This window comes from Microtus ochrogaster, linkage group LG3 (genome assembly GCF_000317375.1).
Source record: "Microtus ochrogaster isolate Prairie Vole_2 linkage group LG3, MicOch1.0, whole genome shotgun sequence".
Classification (NCBI taxonomy): Eukaryota; Metazoa; Chordata; class Mammalia; order Rodentia; family Cricetidae; genus Microtus; species Microtus ochrogaster.
Genome location: NC_022029.1, coordinates 37,481,744 through 37,502,541, shown reverse-complemented (window position 1 = coordinate 37,502,541; position 20,798 = coordinate 37,481,744). Strand labels below are relative to the sequence as shown.

General features: G+C 39.6%; 1 protein-coding gene across 1 annotated transcript in view; it reads right to left on the bottom strand.

The window, feature by feature from the left end:
* The window catches only part of Heatr5b (HEAT repeat containing 5B), an 81,516-nt gene that overhangs the window by 39,572 nt on the left and 21,146 nt on the right, over positions 1–20,798 (bottom strand). The window contains exons 12-21 of the mRNA XM_013351344.1: positions 19,403–19,555; positions 18,195–18,294; positions 17,323–17,432; positions 15,948–16,111; positions 14,733–14,908; positions 12,399–12,504; positions 10,594–10,784; positions 9,306–9,465; positions 6,755–6,944; positions 5,850–6,019 (exon numbers count right to left, since the gene is read on the bottom strand). Of these exons, the coding sequence (XP_013206798.1) occupies positions 5,850–6,019; positions 6,755–6,944; positions 9,306–9,465; positions 10,594–10,784; positions 12,399–12,504; positions 14,733–14,908; positions 15,948–16,111; positions 17,323–17,432; positions 18,195–18,294; positions 19,403–19,555 (1,520 nt within the window). The remainder of the gene's footprint in view (positions 1–5,849; positions 6,020–6,754; positions 6,945–9,305; positions 9,466–10,593; positions 10,785–12,398; positions 12,505–14,732; positions 14,909–15,947; positions 16,112–17,322; positions 17,433–18,194; positions 18,295–19,402; positions 19,556–20,798) is intronic.

Sequence of the window (20,798 nt, the reverse complement as noted above, 5' to 3'; positions counted from 1 at the left end):
TAATGATTCCATGGCCATAAGTTATAAGACCACAAAAATGTGGCGCAGGAGAGGGGCTCAGCATTTAAAATTGGTGGACCTTCTTACAGAGGAACTTAGTTCAGTTGCCAGAACCCAAGAGCTACCAACTGTCTATAATTCCAGTTCCAGGGTATTTGAAGTCCTCTTCTGGCCTCTGTAGCATTTGATGTGCATAAACTCATGCAAGCATGCATACGCGCACACACAAACACACTAAAAACAATTAAAATGGATTAATGTAATTCTGGATACTGGAAACTTGTCTACTGGAGTTTGTAGATGGTCTCTGACACAGCAGTTTGACTTAGAGCTTTTTCTGAATTATAATAGTAGTGATACACATTCAGCCCAAACCGTGTTTGGAAATCTGACTTTTTCACAGTCAAGGAATGTGTGGTAAAACCCTCTGATGATGCTCAGCACCAGTGCCAAGCCTACTCTTGATGGAGGAAGGCCATTGGTTAATAAAGAAACTGCCTTGGCCCATTTGATAGGCCAGCCCTTAGGTGGGTGGAGTAGACAGAACAGAATGCTGGGAGGAAGAGGGAAGTGAAACAATCGCCATAACCCTCCTCTCTGGGCCAGACGCAATGCAGCCAGCCACCAGGTCAGACATGTTGAATCTTTCCCGGTAAGACAGCACCTTGTGGTGCTACACACATTATTAGACATGGGTTAATCAAGATATGAGAGTTAGCCAGTAAGAGGCTAGAGCTAATGGGCCAAGCAGTGTTTAAAAGAATACAGTTTCTGTGTTGTTATTTCGGGGCATAAGCTAGCTAGGCGGCTGGGAGCCGGGTGGTGGGAAGCTGCCCGCAGCTCCTTCTACATACTCTCATAGTCAGCCATGAGGTCATCTATATCAGCAGCCAGCACTGTGCACAAAAATCACAGCTTTGCTCAGTCATGCTGTCCAGCAGGTTAAGGGTCATAGATGCATATTCAACTTCTGATATTTTTAACTTAAGAAGTATTTATCTAGACCTAATCCTTTCATGAGCCAAGGAGCGTCTGTATTTAAAAAAAAATCATCAATTACAAGGAAAAGTAAAAGTTAAAGAAAATGATTGCTGTTTGGTCAGAACTGATACATTAGTGTATGCATAATCTCTAGTTAAGTGTGATTTTTCATTTATCAAAGCTGAAGATTCAGCAACTTAGGAGCAAATGGCATTATAACATCCATGGTTTGTTTTGCCAAGGTATTTTAATGCAATAAAATCATTTTTGGCAAGATTTCTAGAAGGATAAAGAATTGGGTTTTCATGTATTGATCTTACAATCAGGAATAATTTGATGATATGAGAATATATGATGAAACCCAAGATAGACTGCACCACCAATTTTATACAGCTGTGTGTTGATAAGAAATGACACAGGTCCTCCAGGACTTAATTCTAATTGTCAACAAAAAGGTTGATATGGGATCGATTCGCAGTGCTGCTTCTTCTACACATAGGTGGGTGGGCTCTTTCGGCAATGACACATAGAAACCTTTTTCTTTCCAAGCTGAGTCTCACGATAAAGCTCTGGTTGACCTGGAACACACTATATAGAACCAGGCCGGCCTCAATCTCATAAAGAACTGCTGTCTTTGCCTCCTGACTGCCAAGATAATAGGTGTGTACCACATGCCTGGATAAGAACATTTACTTAATCATAAAGATAAATTTCAACTTGAAAATCATGCACTGATAATTTCTAAAATTATTCTAGATGATGCAAATGCAACAATTTTGTCTAGACAAGAACAACTGTGGTCACATGACAGACAAAGCAGTTGTTTCCAAGTACAGAATTATTATAATTCAGAATGGCACTTGTGCTTTCAGAAATACATTTTGAACAGTTCTAGTCCTAATCATATTTAATTAATTTGTTAACTACTACTATGATAAAATGTACCTCTCAATACATTTTCTGAAAAAACCATATTCCTTTTGTTTTCAATACTACACATGGCCGCACATAACATGGCCATCTCTGATGACAAGCACAGTAGAACTGACATGAATCTACAAAAGTCTGAATCCATTTCATTACTTGGGATTAATGCACATACAGACTGTTTTTAGCAAGTGTCAGAGCATCTGGCAAATGCAAACTGCATGAGAGGCTTTGGGCAATGTTTCAATAGGGCAACCACTTGAATGCCCCTTCTCTAGTCTGCTATGCCATCTCCTTCCCCAGCTGACAATAAGGTCACTTACCCAGTCTTTTGGAAGAGGTTCAGGAAAGTATTCCAGCATGTCTGCAATAAAACCCCAGATGTTCCACTAAGGAACCCAGCTTGGAAACATTATCTTGTGCTAAACATAGGAAACTCATTGTGTTCCCTGTGGCTTGGTGATAAAGTCCACTCAGTTAAGAAATCAGTTTTTATTTTACTAGATCCTTTTAACTATGTTTTGTCAACCTCTATAGCATAATAAAATTTAAAGAAGAAAAAGACGGGGACTCAATGGGGGTAAAGCACTTGACACTCAAGCCTGAGAACCTAAGTTTATATCCCCAGAACTTAGGCAAAAGTTGAACACAGTTGTGCACGCATCTGTCATCCCAAAGCTCCTACTGAGATACTGCAGGTGGAGACAGGACCACTCCTGGAAGTCTGAAGGCCACCGAGCCTTGTGTACAGATCAACAAGAGACCGAGTCTCAAACAAAATGGAAGGCTGACGGCCTAAAGTTGCTCTTTGACCTTCATTTGCACACTTTGATACACACATGCTCACACTCATATATACACACCAAGATTTAAAAAAAATGTTTTCAAAAAAGAAACAAATGGAGAGAGAAATCAGAAAACCCCGAAAGGCGAGTCTGTGTCTTCGTGGCCACGGTCCTGTTTGAGCTGTACTGGCGAGTAACAGACACCACCTATGATCCCACAGCTCACATTAGGTCACAGCTTCTGGCAGAATGCTCAGTTTCCTATTATAAAGGGGGATGTAACACACACTGATACTCTGCTGTTTTCTTTCTATATACATTTTGCATACATGTCATATGCATTTGGTTCTACCCTGTATCTTACTCAAACTCCTTGATGGTTTGGGACTTGTTGAATTCTCCCTAAAGTAAAATAGGAGTATGCTTTATTGAGTAAAACTAATTATACCACACCAAACCAAGTATGTATCATCTTGCCCTTTATTACCCTATAGGGTCTTCCTTTCACCTCAGCAATAGCCTCCAGTGGTGACATCTACTGTGGCCTCCTCCAGCCTCCTCTTGGTTCCTCTCCTCCCTGTCCAGATAAGACGCCATCATTTCAGCACTGCCTCATCCGTATTCCTTCTCTATGCTGATGCCTTTTATCTATCCCGCATGGTCAAAGTCCACCTATGAAGGTACGGAGGTCTGGTTTCTTACGGTCTTTACCTAACTCATTTACAGTTGCTGAATAAAAAAAAAACCCAACTAAGCAAAACTGATCTCATCACAAATCACACACTGGAACGATAGCATGTCATTAATCTATTAATCTGGTAGAGCCCCTGCTCTCCCAGAAAATCTTGTAATTCTCCAGGTAGTTCAGTTTCCTATATCCCATTCTCCTTAACTTCAGATTCCCTCTTTGTAGGAGTTAATCTTGCCTTTCACTATTAATATAAAATCATCAGGCAACATCGTTAGTTTCCAGACACCAAATCTCTAAGCCCACCTTTAGCTATGTCCATCTCCTTTTAGCTAGCTTGCATTGAAAGGGCTATCACATTACTTAGGCCCTGGAAACTCTATTCAACTAAAATGCACTTGGATTACTAATTATTCTCTCACTTGGATTACTAATTATTCCCTTTCTTTCCCAGATGCTTACCACTCCCCCTCTATTCTCCCTCACATGAGCATGGGAACAGGCTCACAAACTGCTATGACAGGAGGAAAAGCATCTCAGATCCCCTGGACCCTGTCTTCTTTATTTAAAACTTAAAAAAATGTTATTTTTATTATGTGTAGCATATATTTCTGTGTATCATGTGCAGCAAATACCTGAGGGGCAAGAAGAGAGTGCTGGATGCCCTGGAACTAAAGTTACAGACAGCTGTTAGCTATCATGTGGTGCTGGAAATTGAACCTGGGTCCCAGCAGTACATGTTCCTAACTGCTGAGTCATCTCTCCAGCACCAGCATCCCCATCTTCTTCTTGACAAACAAATGTCAGGAGGAGCTCTTTTCCTCCATCTCTAACTCAATGGTAGAGCACACTTAGGCTTCCACTTCTACTGTTCCTCCAGCGAGTTCTTGCTAAGAAGCATGTGACAAAGTCCAAGGGCACATTCCAGCTCTCGCCATCCTTGTCAGTGCGGGGGCAGGCTCCCTGCTCCTCCACTCCACCTGGCTTCTGAACGCACACCTCTAACTTTCCTTTCATCTGTCTCACCTTACAGTCACCCTCCTCTTTCTCTTCCCGTTACCTCTTAATTCTCTCTCTTTTCTTTTCTATTTCGAAGATGCTGGGTTGTTCATTCAGCATTCTCACTGATGATCTCATCCACTTCCATTGCTCATCTAAAATGTTTAGGCTCCCAAACTCACTTCTCTAATCTATCCTCTTTCTTCCGAGCTACAGGCTCACGTAATCAGCCACATTATCCACAATCCGCAACTTTGCCCAACAATACCAGTCAAAGGAAATTCCATCACCATGCTCAGGTCAGAACACTAAACACATCCTTCTTACTTTTCCCTGAGAGCCAACTAATCAACTCATTCTGTCAATTCTCCCTCTTAAATATCATCTGAATCCATCTTTTTCCTTTATTCTAATTAAAACCAACCTAAAATTGGAAAAACTCTTATCATCCTGCTCCTACAATACCCAAACCCTTACCCTACTGTAGAACAGTCCAGTCTCCACTGCACAGCAAGAACAGAATGGGGGAAAGGACAGTTCTGACCATGTGACTTCCCTGTAAATGGTTCCTCATAGCTTACAGAAGAAAGTCTAACATCTTACTGTCTATGAGGTCTGCATGATCCTCTGCCTGGCTGACTGCTCAGCCCACAGCTTTCTTTTCTCTGTCTGCACTCCTGTCTTCTCCCAGGTTTAACCACATAATAACTGGTTCTTTAAGCATATCACACTTCTCATGCAGGGCCCTCTACATTTCCCCTTGGACACATGGATGCTCTGCTGGTCTACAAACTAAATCCTTTCCTGCATACCACACCTTAAGTTCTACTTTCCAGGAAGCTAACTTCTGAATGTCTGGCTTATGGTAGGTGCTGCGTTACATATTCCTTACGTTACCCTTATGCCTTTCTTTTCCACTTGTTGTTTACTGAGAATCAAACCCAGGGCCTTTAACTGCTACACAAGTGCTTTACCACTAAGCTACAGCGGTTTTAGCTCTTACCTTGTTTGTAAACAGTTATTGTTCATTGACCCTAACATTGTTAGCTATAAGCCTCATAATGACAAAGGCTTGATCTTGTCTTATTCATACACAGTACTCTGCCTGATGCCTTGCATATAGCAGGCATCTGTAAGCATTTGTTGAATGAGTGCACTGCAGATTGCGATGACAGCAGCAGATCTCAGATCTCAGACTGCCAATCAAGCTCTAAGAAACACAGTTCTGAGAGGGCAAGACTACATGTGCCAAGTCCTTACCTAGGAAATAAGTGGTTCATCAAAATATTTCTTAAAATGCAAAAAAACAAAAAGAAGAAATAAAAGAAGATAACAATTGAAACTTAAACTCTAAAACTCATGATCCTCACCAAACATATTTGTTTCGTTTTGGTCCAATTTGGCCTTTTGGTAAAGACACTTTAAAGCTCCCAAAATAAAACAATGAAACAACATAGCTGTATACTTACACAAAGGCTAGGAACAAGGCTAGACAGATTGACATGCCGTGGAGCAAACATGTGAAGCTGTTGAAGGCAAGAGATGGCAGCTGCCTGAACGAGAGAGTCGGAATGGTCCTGGGTGATTGCACAGCCCACCAGGCAGGAGGAGCGGATGGTGGAAATGGTCGCTGCATTTCCTAACCAGAAAATAAAAGATGAAGTAAAATACAACTGTGTTATCAGATCTCAAAAATACTCCTGGGGGAACCATCTTCTAGATGACTCCTTCTTTCAATCATTATTCAGTCTGCTTAAATACTCTGAATAGTCTCCAAATATGACTTCAAAACACAACTGTATTTACAAGGCAATAATTCATGTCTTAGAAACATATTCCTTTAAAAAAAGTCATACTAAGCTTTATAACCACCAATCTTCCACCAAATAACCAGAAGATTTTTCATTTTGTGGTTCTCTGCTTAACAAATGCTACAATTTTCATTATGATAATTTTAAATACTATTTGAATAATAAAAATCTTCTTGCAGTAATTAAAGAAAAATATTACATATTTTCTGCATAGTAGTTTAATTACCAAATATAGGTATTTGAAATTTTCTTCTAACGTGAATTAAAATAATTTTATGTACATACACCAGTCAAGGAAATCACATGATCATGCACAAAACTAAACCTTGGAAGTTCATAGTCCTCTCTACTTTCATATTCTGTCTATAAAATGGAGGTAATACATATTGCTCAACTGTGTCATCATTAAATGATGACAATACAAAGTTGACTTCCTTTTGTGGATTAATTAATAAATGAAAATTATTAAAAAGGTTTGCAAGCAACATGATGGTGACACTGAGGAAATTGAGGGAACAGTAATTGCTCATGGGCTTTCTTTAGTTTAAAATGAATTTGCTTACCTTGCAGTTCTGGCCCAACAGTAGTTATTATAGCACCTAAACACCTGCCCAGACACTGATGGACTTCCGTGTGTGAAGGTGGAACTGTCAACAGCAAGGTGAGAACTAGAGACAATGTGGGTTCCACGTATCCACGGTACATTGGGCCGCTGGAGTCTACTATCAAGGCAAGTGAATGAAGAGACCAAGTCTACAAGAAAACACAATCTATTTCAGTAGTAAGGAACAACTGCAGTACACTGAATAGAGTATGCTAAGTTGTTGCAGACATGTAAATATTTTTAAACATGTTCTGAGACAGAGTTTTGCTGTGTCATAGGCTGGCCTTGAAGATGCGATCCCTAGCCTTCCAACTGCTGTCATGTGGCACCATGTGTGTACTCTTAAAGTTTCACTGCAGCTATATTTACTTAAGCAAGAGATGCTTGAGAAACAACAAAGGTTAAAAAAAAATACTCAAAGAGTAAATGTGATTCAGTGACCCTAAAACCTGGGCTGTGGTAAAACTGGAAACAAGAGGGGAAATGAAGCGAATTATGTATCAACCAACCTAATAATATAAGTACAAAAACTAAAATGTAATAAACAATAAATATGCTTAAAAGTACATATGTGAATTATGAAGATTGCAGGTAAATGTGTGGTGCTGTAAACAATCATTCTAACTGCTACTGCAGATCCAGAAAGACAAATGTTATGTTTTCTCTCACTGACAGAAGTTGGCACTGAATCCTCAGATATATGTGATTTTGAAATATTCATAGAGGTCATAAATTAACTATGAGATCAAGTGGAGGGACTTACAAGGGAGGGGAGATAGCACTAGTATAAAGGATTAAAAGAGAATAGTGGAGCAGAAAGGGTTAAACTGGGGTTGCGGAATGGAAGGTGGGGTAGGGGAAGGAATATGGGAGAAATAAACTAAATAACACTAAAGACCTTTCAAAAAAGACATATGGGGTTGGAGAGATGGTTCTGCAGTTAAAAGCACTGTAACAAGGCAACAATGATCCTACTAGACAAGAGGCTGAAAAATAGAAGCCTACTGACAGGCATGAGTTAGTTCTTTTGGAGTCATTGGCCATTGAGGCCCCATAGACCCCCCCAAAAAAAATTAACAGATTTTTAACATTGTTCCTGATTACACTTTTGAACTTGAAAGTAAGATCCTATTGATGAAGACAGTAGATTCGTGAGTCATAGACCAGGGCAAAATTACACTGGTATGGACCTAAAAGCTTCATCACACTGATTAGCTGCATAGTCTTGGAAGGTTCTGCCAGAAGAGACTAATAATCATCAGGTCATATCCAGTTATAAATTCTGCAAGCTACAAGAATGAATGGCCAGGGAAGACATGGTCACTATTGGAATAGTGGTATGAACACCATAGGAGTAACCAACTACTTCTGATTGGATTTAAATCCTATTCTACAAGATAAAATCATGCCTGCCACCATTATCAGGCTAAGAACCTATAGCTAGATGGTCCTAAGCTATAGGGGATATCTATTACTACTGTAGGGCTAAATGATACTATTAAACTGACGCTTAGTGATCTATCGTTGTGTTTATAGATCAATGCGAATATCAATCTGCCTCTGAGAACCTTCTATTTGCAGTGGATGGAGATTAACACAGTGACCTACAACTGGCCCAAGTGCAGTGAATAAAAAACTGCAGAACTAATTCTCATCCCCAAAGGGAATGTACGGACTTCCAACCGCAAGGCTTACGGATCACTGCAGAAGAGGAGGCAGAAAGAGAGTAAGAGTATAAGAGAACATTTCTTCTGGACACAGCAGGGAAGCTGCAGATATGAATTCATAGGAATTTCAAAAGCATGTACAAGCAAGACCAAACAACAGAAAGGAGAGAGGAGCTGGGCATACTAACCCATAGCAAGCCATGAAGATACTGGCAATTGTTGGCTGCCGGGAAAGGGAGAACAGTTTTCTCTAAGAGTGTATGCAGCCTCCAGTAGAAGACCACACATCAAAGAAGATTTAGGAAGTACAAACTGGTCTTGAATGATTAAAAAACAACAACAACAAAATTTTTGGGTGGGAAGGGAAGGGGGTAGTGAATTGAGAAAGAGTTAGGAGAGGGTGAGTATGATCAAAATATATTGTGTGATATTCTCAAAGAACTTAAAAAGCTACATCTATCTATCTATCTATCTATCTATCTATCTATCTATCTATCTATCTATCTATCTATCTACATACATACACACATAAGTATACACACACAGATGAATAGGCTTAATTAAGAGTAAAAGGTAGACTTTGAAGGTTATGTTAAAAAATAAAATTCTTGCTAATGTCTATGGCAAATAAGCTGAAATAACAAAGAAAGAGCATATAGTACATGTGTTCTACTAACTTTTCTGTCATAGATATCATTTAAAAATTTTGTGTCGGGCACATTCCTGTGATCCTAGCACTCAGGAGTCTGAGTCAGGTGAATAGAGAGTTTGAGGTCAGTTCGTGCAGAACAGGAAGACCTTGTCTCAAAGGCAACTGTAGAAAAATAGGTTAACACTGTGTACCTGAACTTCAGGAGATGTCCCATCTTGAGCTAGAGCCAATAAGATGCTGACACTGGTTTTTAGGTGTTGTCCCGATCCTATGCCACCAACATAACGGTGCAAACAACCGAGGGCCAGGGAATGACCAGTCCTGGATACAACATCTCGAGCCGACTTCAGCCTGACAAAACATGATGCAACAGGAATCGTTTGCTCCATTTTCCTCTAGTAACAGTCTTATTATGAATCTCACACATAAAAGGAAATCATTCTGGAAAGTAATAGAACAAGAGTCCTTATAATTGACTTTGAACATAAAATTTACAAAGTATTTGTGGGGCTGAGGCTCGCTGACAGAAAACACACTCAGTATGTACAAAGTCCTAGGTTCTGTCCCTAGTGCCAAGGAAAAGAAACTACATCCCGAGAAGACACAACATAATAAATTAAATTAAGAAATTTCCTTTATTTTGTCTTGTTTTTGAAGTGATAGGGATTAAGTCCTAGGTCTTGTGTACACTAAGCAAGCACTCTATCACTGAGCTATACCCCAGCTACTTATAATCAAAGTCTCTATAAAATGGACAAATTTCTACATACTTTATATATGTATATAAGAGACTTATTTTTATTCACATGTAAGTAAATTATATGTGGGTCCCCACAGAGACCAGCAGAGGGCACTGGATCCCCAAGAGCGGAGTTATAGGAAGTTGTAAGCTGCCTGCTGTGGGTGCTGAGAATTGAACTTGGGTCTTCTCAAGAAGTAGTGAGTATTCTTAATTGCTGAGCCATTTCTTCAGTCTCAGAGATATATTTTTAGTAAATTTTAAAAGTAAAAGAAATATTGCATATAAATTTTAAAATAATTTACATTGAGATGTACTTATTATGCAAAACTTGCACAATAATCCTTAAATCTGCAGTGTAACTTTATTCCTTTTCTCCTCTAAAATGAGACCTTATTCCAGGAAGTAAGCAAAAGAAAGAGAAAAGTTGGGTAAAGCAAGGCAGAAAGAAGAGAGGACAGCGGCAGGTGCCTGTGGATGACATGATGGGGAAGTCTTGACTGAACGCTCTTGGTTCCAAAAGCTAGATAGAAGCCAGGTCCTCTTTAGAAGTTCTTAACACATTACATCTCTCCCAGAATCTAGAGGGCCATAAATCACTGAACTACAAATTAAGATTATTATAAAATTGCCCCTTGCTGTAAATCATGTGGGAAATACATACATAGTCTAGGTAACAGTTGCTGACTGCTTAAAAGACATCTTGACTGGTTGAGAAACGTTTTAGGAGACACACTTACTTGTCAAAGCTGTACTGGGCCATTCGAGCAATAAAAGATGCCTCTCCCACCACCTGAGCCATTCTTCCAAGGGCTTCCCCTGCTGCACAGCGTAAGATGGGGTTTGGGTTGTCAAGAGCGCCCATAACCAGTGTCAGAGCAGATTTACGAACTTCCTCAGGTCCTAAAGTGCTCTTGTTTTCAGCTAAGCCCTATATTGATTTTAAAGAAGAATAATGGTATTGATTCATAATTCATACTGAACAAAGAAAAAGATATGTTGCGATCTTAGGAAATCCAGGTATCTTTACACATTACATACGCTACACCTGGGGCTGACACCTACTAGGTGGACTGTGATCACGTCCTAATGTGACTTCAGAACATGTTATTAATAATCACAGTTCATGGCAGAATTTCTACCCAAGGGCTAATACTCAATATTCTTTTGGGCATAAAGGATACTGTAAGATTAAATTGAGCACTAAACCTCAATACTGTAGTGAGTCCGAAACTGATTCATTTGTATAAAATTCAGTAAAAAACAATATGTGGCTCCAAGTTGTTGTTCAGCTACTTAGGAGGATGAAGCCGGAGGAAGGCAAGGTCTGCCTATTTACACAGCAACCTCAAGACCAGCCTGGGCAACTAGCAAGACCTCAACTTCAAAATAACAATTAAAAAAATGAGCTGAAGATAGTTCAGTGATATGTGCCTAACACATATTAGGCCCTGGATTCAATTATCAGTGCCACAAAAAAAAATAAACAAAACAAAGAACCTCACAATTATGTGTGAAGTGTACAATCAATATATATGTAAAGACAGAGGAGGAGGCGGTAACTGAATGATGATGACAGAAGTTTGTCTTCTGTTCCAGCTACACCTGCTGCTTTGGAATTTAACTTTCTTATCTGAGATGAAAAACGTTAAGCCATGGTGCCAGCAGAGTGTGTTAACTAGAGAAAAGGCATTAGTCACATCTGTGTAGAAAAGTACAATATGTACCACGATGTTAAACCCACTTCTCCCAACTGCTAAGGGCCACCATGACCACTTCACTGCTCAGACGTCAGTGTCAGTCTAGATTTAGGGCATATATCAATGGCTGCATAAGTAACCCCAGCCGTGTTAGCCCTGTAATCAATGCCTGTTTCCCTCCCCAACACCATGCTTACAAAGCATGACTTAAGGAATCCTCTTTTAATCACTTCTATTTTTATTTTTGTTGTATTTAATTTTATTATTAGAGCATCATTCTTTAATAATCCTAGCACTAAATAATATATAAAAGTTTTTGAGCTACCCATGATAACCTGGATACTATAATCATGAACTCTATTGAGCAGGCACTTGTTACTGTGCTTCATAGTATAGAAACTGAAGTTCAAAAAGGTTAAGAGAATAAAGCCAGTTGACCCAGAGAACACTCCTTTCATACAGCATTCTTTCATTTATGAAATCCATCCTTTCCTGATTCAGTTTAATTCACAAATGGAAATTAAGATTTATTTCATAAATCTTTATTAGAAAATCAGATCTCATTAAACAGACAATCTCAGAAAATCCCAAAACAAATTACTGGTGCTTGTAAAATTTGATGTTCAAATTGAAATGAAAACTTTTAAATTACTAAAATATAAAATACTGATTTAATTATAATAAGCCCATATAAAGTTTTTAGTAAATGTACTGAGCTAACATAAAGTCACGGTCTTCAAATGCATAGGCGTAGAAACACAAGTGCTATAATAATCTGGTAGGCCTGGCTTCTAAAGACACACTAACACCTTTCAGAGCATTTCTGATGTTCAAGGAGTAACTACCTTCAGGGCACTGAGAACGGCGGTAAATATATTGAGCTGCACAGCCTGCTGGCGGACACCCTTGGCTTGCTTAACACATTCAGCAAAATGATCCAGCATTTGTAACCTACAGTAACAGGATAAGATCACATTAGTGGTTTTTAATTTAAGTATGGCTTAAAAACAGAAATAAAATATAAATAAATTATTTATCATTTATATCCTCAGACTGTGTCCATTTCATTCCCACAGTTGATTGAAAACTGACTTTTACCTCCTATATTAATATATACTCATTAATATATACTCAAACAGAACAAGAAAGGAAACTAAATATTAATTCTCAATTAGCAAAATAACAGTTCATAATTTCAGAGGTCTGAAACATTTACACCAGGGTGTCCAGAAAAATTTCTGATTTATAGTATATGATACGCTTGGCACTGAGTATCATATACCACGTTCCAGAAGCCTCTGTGGAAAAGACCGGATCCTGAGAGCTGTGCTGTCAGGCAGTGACAGGGCTGGTGGGGGGGTCATCGGTGCACTGGGGGCATGCCCTGGGGGAGCAGTTGGGACCCTGGCTTCGTCCTTCTTTTTCTCACATTGCTTTCTAGACATGAGGTGAGCTGCAAGGCTCCGCAATGCACTTCCACCATAACATGCTGCCTTACAACAGACACAGCAATGGGGCCATTTGATCACAGAGCAGAACGTCTACAGCTTTCAGCCAAAGTAAATGGTCTCTTTACATGTTATTGGTTTCAGTTATTTTTAAAGGACTAATGTAGAGCCCGTGAGTTTCTCCTCCTTATCTTTTTGACAAGGTTTTCCTATGCTGCTCGGGTTAAGACTCTTCCCTCTGCTGCTTCAGCCGCCCGAGGACCTGAGCTACAGGTATCGCAGAATTGTGTCTCTTCACCTGCTCTAAAGTATTTCTAATGGGACAGAAGAATCGTTACCTATTTCCGTGGATAATTTTAATTAGGAAGAAAAGAGTGGCATCGTTTTAAACACTTTTTATTACAGATTGTGTATTTATTTGTGTGCATGTATGTGGAGGCTCATGTGCCAGGTGAGCACACAGAAGTCAGAGGCAGATCTGTGGGAGTCAGCTCTCTCCAACTGTGAGAGTTCAAGGATCAGACTTCTCTTGCCTCCGTACCTGCAGGGTCACCTCCTCAGCCCTTGTAGAATTTTTTTCTTTTCTTCTTTTTATTTTGATATGGGGTCTCTCTAAATAATATAACTAAACTCCATGTAGTCTAGGTTCTGTTTTTTTTTATTATTATTGTTGTTTCATCTTAAAAACATCTTACACAGGAGAGATGGCTCAGCAGTTAAGAGCACCTGCTGCTCTCGCAGAAGACCCAGTTCCCAAGCCCTAGATAGTGGCTCACAACCATCTAAAACTCTAGTTCCAGGGCATCCAAAGTCCTCTTCTGACGGACTCTGGCACCAGGGACTCTCACATGGTGCACATACATACATGTAGGAAAAACACACATACACATAAAATAAACATAAAACATGTTTAAATACTCTTACATGGAACAGCTTACCACAACCTATTCAGAGATTTCAAGAAAGGTTTAGCTTTGGACACTTTTGTTAGTGTAAAAAGAAAAAAAAAAATCAAAAAAATAAAAAGTAACTAAAAGTGAATTTCACAACCAGCTGTGTAACTTTGGCAAAACCACAAAGTCTGGGGTTTGAATATGCTTATATTTAAAGCAGGGATATAATTTATAGTTTTTCAGCTTTAATGTTGTTTAATATTTATGTGGTACTCAATTGTACTTAGCGAGATCAAACTTAGATACGAAAAGCAAATAATTAAAAGCAATTCATCAAATAACCTACACATATAAAGATATATTCTCTATTGGGTGTAAACAATGATACTCTAAGGCACGTTCTGTAAAAGTTAAGGGATATGAAAGGGTCTTCTGGGAAATCACAACTACACAGACTGCTGCTAGGGTCAGGGATGGAGGCTGTGGACGCGGAACACAGCAACCAAAATGCTCTGCTACAAGAAGATAGCTCTAATTAGAAATACAGCTTAATTTACAAACTGTCAAACCACTAGGATGAAAACTTTTTGGGTAAGACATGGTCCATAAAACAGTGGGTACTAGATGTTAGTACACGGAGCAAAATCTTAAGTTTCAAGTTACATGGAATTTGCAGCCAATTTATTTTATCAGGTACATATAAATTACGCCATTAAATTCATGAGAGTACTGCTTAAGTAAAAACCTATGTTACGGAGGAATTAGTAGGGATGGAAAAAAATCTATTCTTAAACATAATTTATATTTGACTAAATTACCTGGCTGACTTTACACTAACCTGTGTTTATAAGACACATGTGGAAACACAACCCCAAAAAGAGCTACGGACGCATCAATCACGGAGACTCCCAGAGGGAGAGGGCCGGGCACGGCTTCGCCAGCAGGTATCCGCAAGTAAATGGAAGAAGGGTCGTGCTCCAGAGCTCCGCTTCCAGACGCACTGTTCGGCTGGAGCTGCAAGAAGAATGTGAAGACTGTCCACATTCAACCACTGAGGTCTGCTTATCAAATGAAGTATGGGGGAATAAAATGTGGTTAGGCCTGACTGCTTTAAGCAGATGGAAATATAGTTTTGCCATTAAAAAAAGGTCATTATCAGAATCATCTTCTAGAGTGATACATAAGGAAAGGCATGTTCACTTCTTTTGTTTGTTTCGGTTTTTTGAGACAGGTTTTCTCTGTAGCTTTGGAGCCTGTCCTGGAACTAGCTCTGTAGACCAGGCTGGCCTCGAACTCAGAGATCCGCCTGCCTCTGCCTCCCGAGTGCTGGGATTAAAGGCATGCGCCGCCACCACCCAGCTTATGTTCATTTCAAACACTTGTATAATGCCCACTTTAATGTGCAAGCAAAATAGAATCCATTATAACAAAACCCATAAAAATGACTTTAGTGGATTTTTTTTTTATTTGCTTGTGTTGAAGACAGCTTCTAGCTATATAACCCTGGCTGGTCTCAGACTCACTATGTAAACCAGGTTGGTCATGGACTCACAAAAGACCTGCCTGTCTCTGTCTCTGTCTCTGTCTCTATCTCTATCTCTCTACTACCTCTCTACCTCTCTCTCTCTGCCTGTCTCGGCCTCCAGCTCAGAAGGACTGGGATCAAGGTCATGTGCTACCATGCATGGTTAAATGTTTTTTTCATACATAAAAACAATTTATTTGGTTCTAAATCTCCACTCTATTAACTCTAATTTCTTCCTAATCTGACTAAATAAAACACTAACAACCAAAAAGCCAGTTAAATCTGAGTTTTGCCATAGATACAACCAAGTAACTAAATACAAAAGATAGTGAATGAAGACATTTTGCCAAATTCTACTCCTACTATTGACCTTTTCACCATTCATCCACCTCTCATATGCTAGTAAGTGTCTAAGAAAGTGCAAGGAACGGTCCTGTAGCCCAGGGTATCTTCTTTAGATGACAATGTGCCATAGGGCCACTGCTTTAGATTATGCTAGTAATTGTATTTCCTTGTATGTTTTACTACCTGGTCTTCAATTGACTTATGATCAGTTTCTTGGAGCCAGGAACCCAGCAGAACGCTGTCATCATAATGGCAGAGGGACCGAAGGAGGGAGGTCGTTGTGTTGGCTGAGTTGTCGGTCAGAGTGAATTCTGCTACAAGTTCTCTGAGAAGTGCATTGAAAGATCCTAAGACAGAGAACATCAGAGCAGATTAAAATAATAATTGTCATGTCCACAAAAATCAACACTATGTTTACCAGAAAGAAAGTTAGCTTCCGTCTCTTTGTAAACGAGCCATACTATTTTCTTCCCTCCTCTCTGTCTCCTTCCCTCTGTGTCCCCCCCTCTCATTCTTACCAGGACAGGCAGACCTTGATGTCCTGAGCTCAAGTGACCTGAGACTACAGTTAAATAGTGTAATACAATTCTCATTCTAAAATTTATATTAAATATTTTAATGTTGATTTCCCCCACAACAGTTCTGAGGTGCCAGGGGATCCATGGGTGTTAGGCAAGTGTTCTCCCATTAGGCTAGATCTCCCAGCTCTTTATTTTTGTTTTAAGCACAGTGTATCACCAGTGCTAGCCTTAAACTCATGCCGTGACCAAACAGGTCTTAAACTCATGACCCTAGTGTCTCAGCCTTTCAAGTAGCTAAGATTACAGGCCTACATTACTAGACCTGGTATGTACTAGTTTTAACATACAATAATGGTATTCTCCTATTTGTTACAATATAATACAGTTTGAGTCCAAACTAAAAGTAACATAAAAATGCAAAGAGTGAACAGAGCCTTTATTTCAACCATATTTTATGCTATATGACACTATTAATTGTCTAATACATGCAAACACTGAATAGTTTTAGTTACCAAAGTAACTAATGGTCTTAGTTATCAAAGTTTTAGAACCAAAGTTCGTGGGCTTAACAGTATTAGAGAGAAATTACTGGTTTGATATTACTTTATATACTTCATTTCTACCAAGTAAACTATTATTCTCCCATGATGGACACCTAAATTATTGGCTGTGTTACAAAATATATGGAGTAATCGGGAATAGTAATTTAAAAACAGACTCTGAGGGTAAATCACCTGGGTCTGAATCCAAACCCTGCTGCTTACTAGGTAACACACAGGCAAATGTTCTCTTTACCTGAGAGTCTTCATCTACAGAAGAGGTGTTTGACCTCTTAAATTGGGCTAGCATCAGAGCAAAATAATAATATACATAAAGAATGGGAATGGGAGCCAGAATATGATTTAAAAATAAACAAATATGAATGCCTTTATGTGAGGAAAAGCTTTGATGGGGGAATCCTCGTCAGAACTCCAATACTATGAAGAACCGAGAAGCATACTGAAGAATTCTTGTCAGATACTACACATTTTATTTACCTTCATAAGTTTTTGGAGGTAATAAAGCCAAGATGTCATAAAGTCTTAACCGGACCATTGCGGCACTAGCTTTCAGATGGGCTCCGTGGGCCTTAATTACAGAGGGAATGCTGCAGTATTGAAGGTGAAACTGGATCAGTCAGCTGTCAGAACAAGCAGCACTATAAACACTGAATGAGGCCACTCAGCAATGCATTGAAATGCTTCCAGAGTACTCTGATAAGATAATCTGTTTTCTGTTAGTTTTTGAGACCAATAATAATAAAATTAACAGAAATACTTCAGAATACAATGCTTTTTAAACCACACCATTAATACAACTTTTAAATTCACTTTACAGTTTAGAGCCGGGTGGTGGCGGCGCATGCCTTTAATCCCAGCCCTTGGGAGGCAGATCTCTGGGAGTTCGAGGCCAGCCTGTCTACAAGAGCTAGTTCCAGGACAGGCTCCAAAACCACAGAGAAACCCTGTCTCGAAAATTTAAAAAAAAATACAGTTTAGATGCTTTCTATATGAATTAAGAAGTACAAAAAATGCTAAGTACATTTTCATTGATTAATATACAAAATTCCTGTGAGGACCAGATTTTGAATCATTCAGTACACACATTCATGTTGGGTGGGCATGGTGGCACATCTGAAATACTAACAGTTGGGAGGCAGACACAGAAGATCCTTAGAACAAGCTGGCTAACTGGCAAGGAGCCCTGAGTTCAAGAAAGAGTCCTGGCCTCAGCTCAACATATAAGGTGAAGAGTGACTGAGGAAGGGATCCTATGTCAACCTCTGGCCTCCACACATATGTATATGTGAACATGCATACATACATGCACACACCACAAGATGTTAACTTCATCCAAACTGTTTACTTACTGTGACATCATGGTCATGGCACATTCGATAGGAGTCATTAATTTCCTAATTGCATCTTCGGTTAAGAGCTCAGGACAATGTGCAACAAAACTCCTCATGGCTAGAGAAAAATTTTTAAAGATTTAGAGAAATCTTCACGAGCCTAAAAAAATGCTAAGCATTATAAAGCGGTAAGGACATCTACAGTTCTCTAGCCGGGCGGTGGTGGTGCACGTCTTTAATCCCAGCACTTAGGAGGCAGAGGCAAGTGGATCTCTGTGAGGTTGAGGACAGCCTGGTCTACACAGTCAGTTCCAGGACAGGCTTCAAAATCTAGAGAAACCCTGTCTACAAAAAACAAAGCACATCTACAGTTCTCAATTACTGTAAAATGGAAGGTGTGTCGCACCAAAAGAAAAGCCAGGAACAACTACAGAAAAAAATTATCCGAAAAGGAATGGAAGATAGAAATGGAGGGAGGAAGCTATGTTAGGAGGTTCTGAGCAGGAATTCAGATGACTACAAAGAAAGCAGGTTGAAGGCTTGACAGGAGTGAACAGATGGTCTATGGAGGAATAGCTATGCCCAAGCACGCCTCAGATATGCAGGAGCACACTGGCAACCCTGCCCGCCCGACCCTTAAGAGTCTCTCCAACTGTAGGGAAGGAAACATTTTTTTTTTTAATGCTAGGAGAAACCAAAGCAGAACAGAGACCCACAGAAATTCTAGTTCCCAAATAAATAATCTGGAACCTGCCATATCCACCTTTATGGAATGTTGGGGTTTGAACAAATAGTAACAGCTACACACCAGGGAACAATACCAAGAAAAGTGGTTTCATAATGCAAGGAAAGGTAGCTTCAGTTAGCAGATGAGCTTGCTTCTCTGTGTTGGACGTCTGACGTGTGCCTGCAACTACTGGGAATAAAGGAGCACGGGCCCCAGCGCCCGACCTGACATTGTCACACTTCTCAGGTCTTGGCTTCATTTGTACTGCATAATAACAACATTCCGGCTACTGTTGTGATGCTAGTTTTCTATTAGTAGCAAACTGGACTTATTTATAAAGTTTCTGTAATCTAAGAGTCCACAAATTAAACAACAGATATTAAAATAAAAACTTAAAGTGATTCTTCCATTACTTACAAATATTTTGGTGACAAAAAAAAATCACTAAATAGTAATATAAAAATATTCTGAAAGTGCTTTCCATGTTTTCAGTTCTTACCACATAAAGCTCCAGCACGACCTTCCAGTGTTACCTGCCAGGTAAAAGAATCTCCCCGGGCCTTCTCAGCCTCCAGTTCCTTTAAGGAACGGGGGAACACGTTTCGCCACAATAGCAACATCTTGGGGAGGTGGTAACGAACAACAGACGGTCCTAAGCAGCAAATAAAGAACACAAAACTACAATTATGATATATACAAAAACAAAAGTCAAAGAAAACATTCACTGGGTAAGACGATACAGGCCTGTAATCCCAGCGCATGGGATGTGGAGGCTGGAAACGTCTGAGGCCAGCCAGGGCTACCATGAGACCCTGTCTCAACAAATGAAAAGCATCAAAACCAAAGGACCAAAGAGAACAACAGCAGCGGAAGAAGACCAGAATCCTAATAAGTGCTCTCAACACCTCTGTCATTTCACTCTATCTTTTATGCTTAAAATTAACTTTCCTTTCAGAATGCTTTCATCCGCTGGGTAAAATAGGAAGTACTAAAACACAATAAAATTACTTTAAAAGTGTTAGTATTTTTAGTATCTATGTGTACAAGATGTTATTAAAATTTACCTTGAATACATTAAGAATACTGTGTTCTATAGTATCCATAATATTTGGTGAAAATTTTCAATAAACACATGTGAACATGAACATAGACACCTACTCTCACACACACAAGTACATGCCCCTCCATTTGTGGGCAGTGTGAGTTAGCTACATGGAGAAACACAAATATTTACATTCCTAAGATATTCATTAAAATGAACCAATAACATACTTAACATAAACTTCTGGAAAAGAGCTAGCAATTTTTCTTCAGAAAGCAGGTCAATACAATGCTCAGGGACAGACTTTAGCTTCTTAGTGTGCATACACCCACTTTGTGGAGCGAGCGGGCGAACTGAGAGGCAGCTCTAGTCATGGCTGTAATACGCACTTCTGTCCCATGCACAAGGCTAGACTTTGTACCTAAGATTTATCCCAGCGCTCAGGAAAGTGAAGCAGCACCAGGACCACAGAAACAGGACTTCTCCATTACTAAAGCCACGACTCCGCTCGGGCAGTCCCATTTTCCCCCATAGTCTCACCCAAGACTCTGCTTGGGCAGTTTCAATTTCCCCCACAGTCTCACCCAAGACTCCGCTCGGGCAGTTTCAATTTCCCCAACAATCTCACCCAAGACTCCGCTCGGGCAGTTTCAATTTCCCCCACAGTCTCATTCCTTCAATGCCTTTAAACTCATTAAATAAACCATGACTATTCTTTTGGAAAAGGTAAAACTTTAGAAAAGTTTGAACTAAAAAAGTAATTACTGAGAAACCGCCACACTGCTTTCCAAAGTGGTTGCACAAGTTTGCATTCCCACCAGCAATGGATGAGTGTACCCCTTCCTCCACAGCC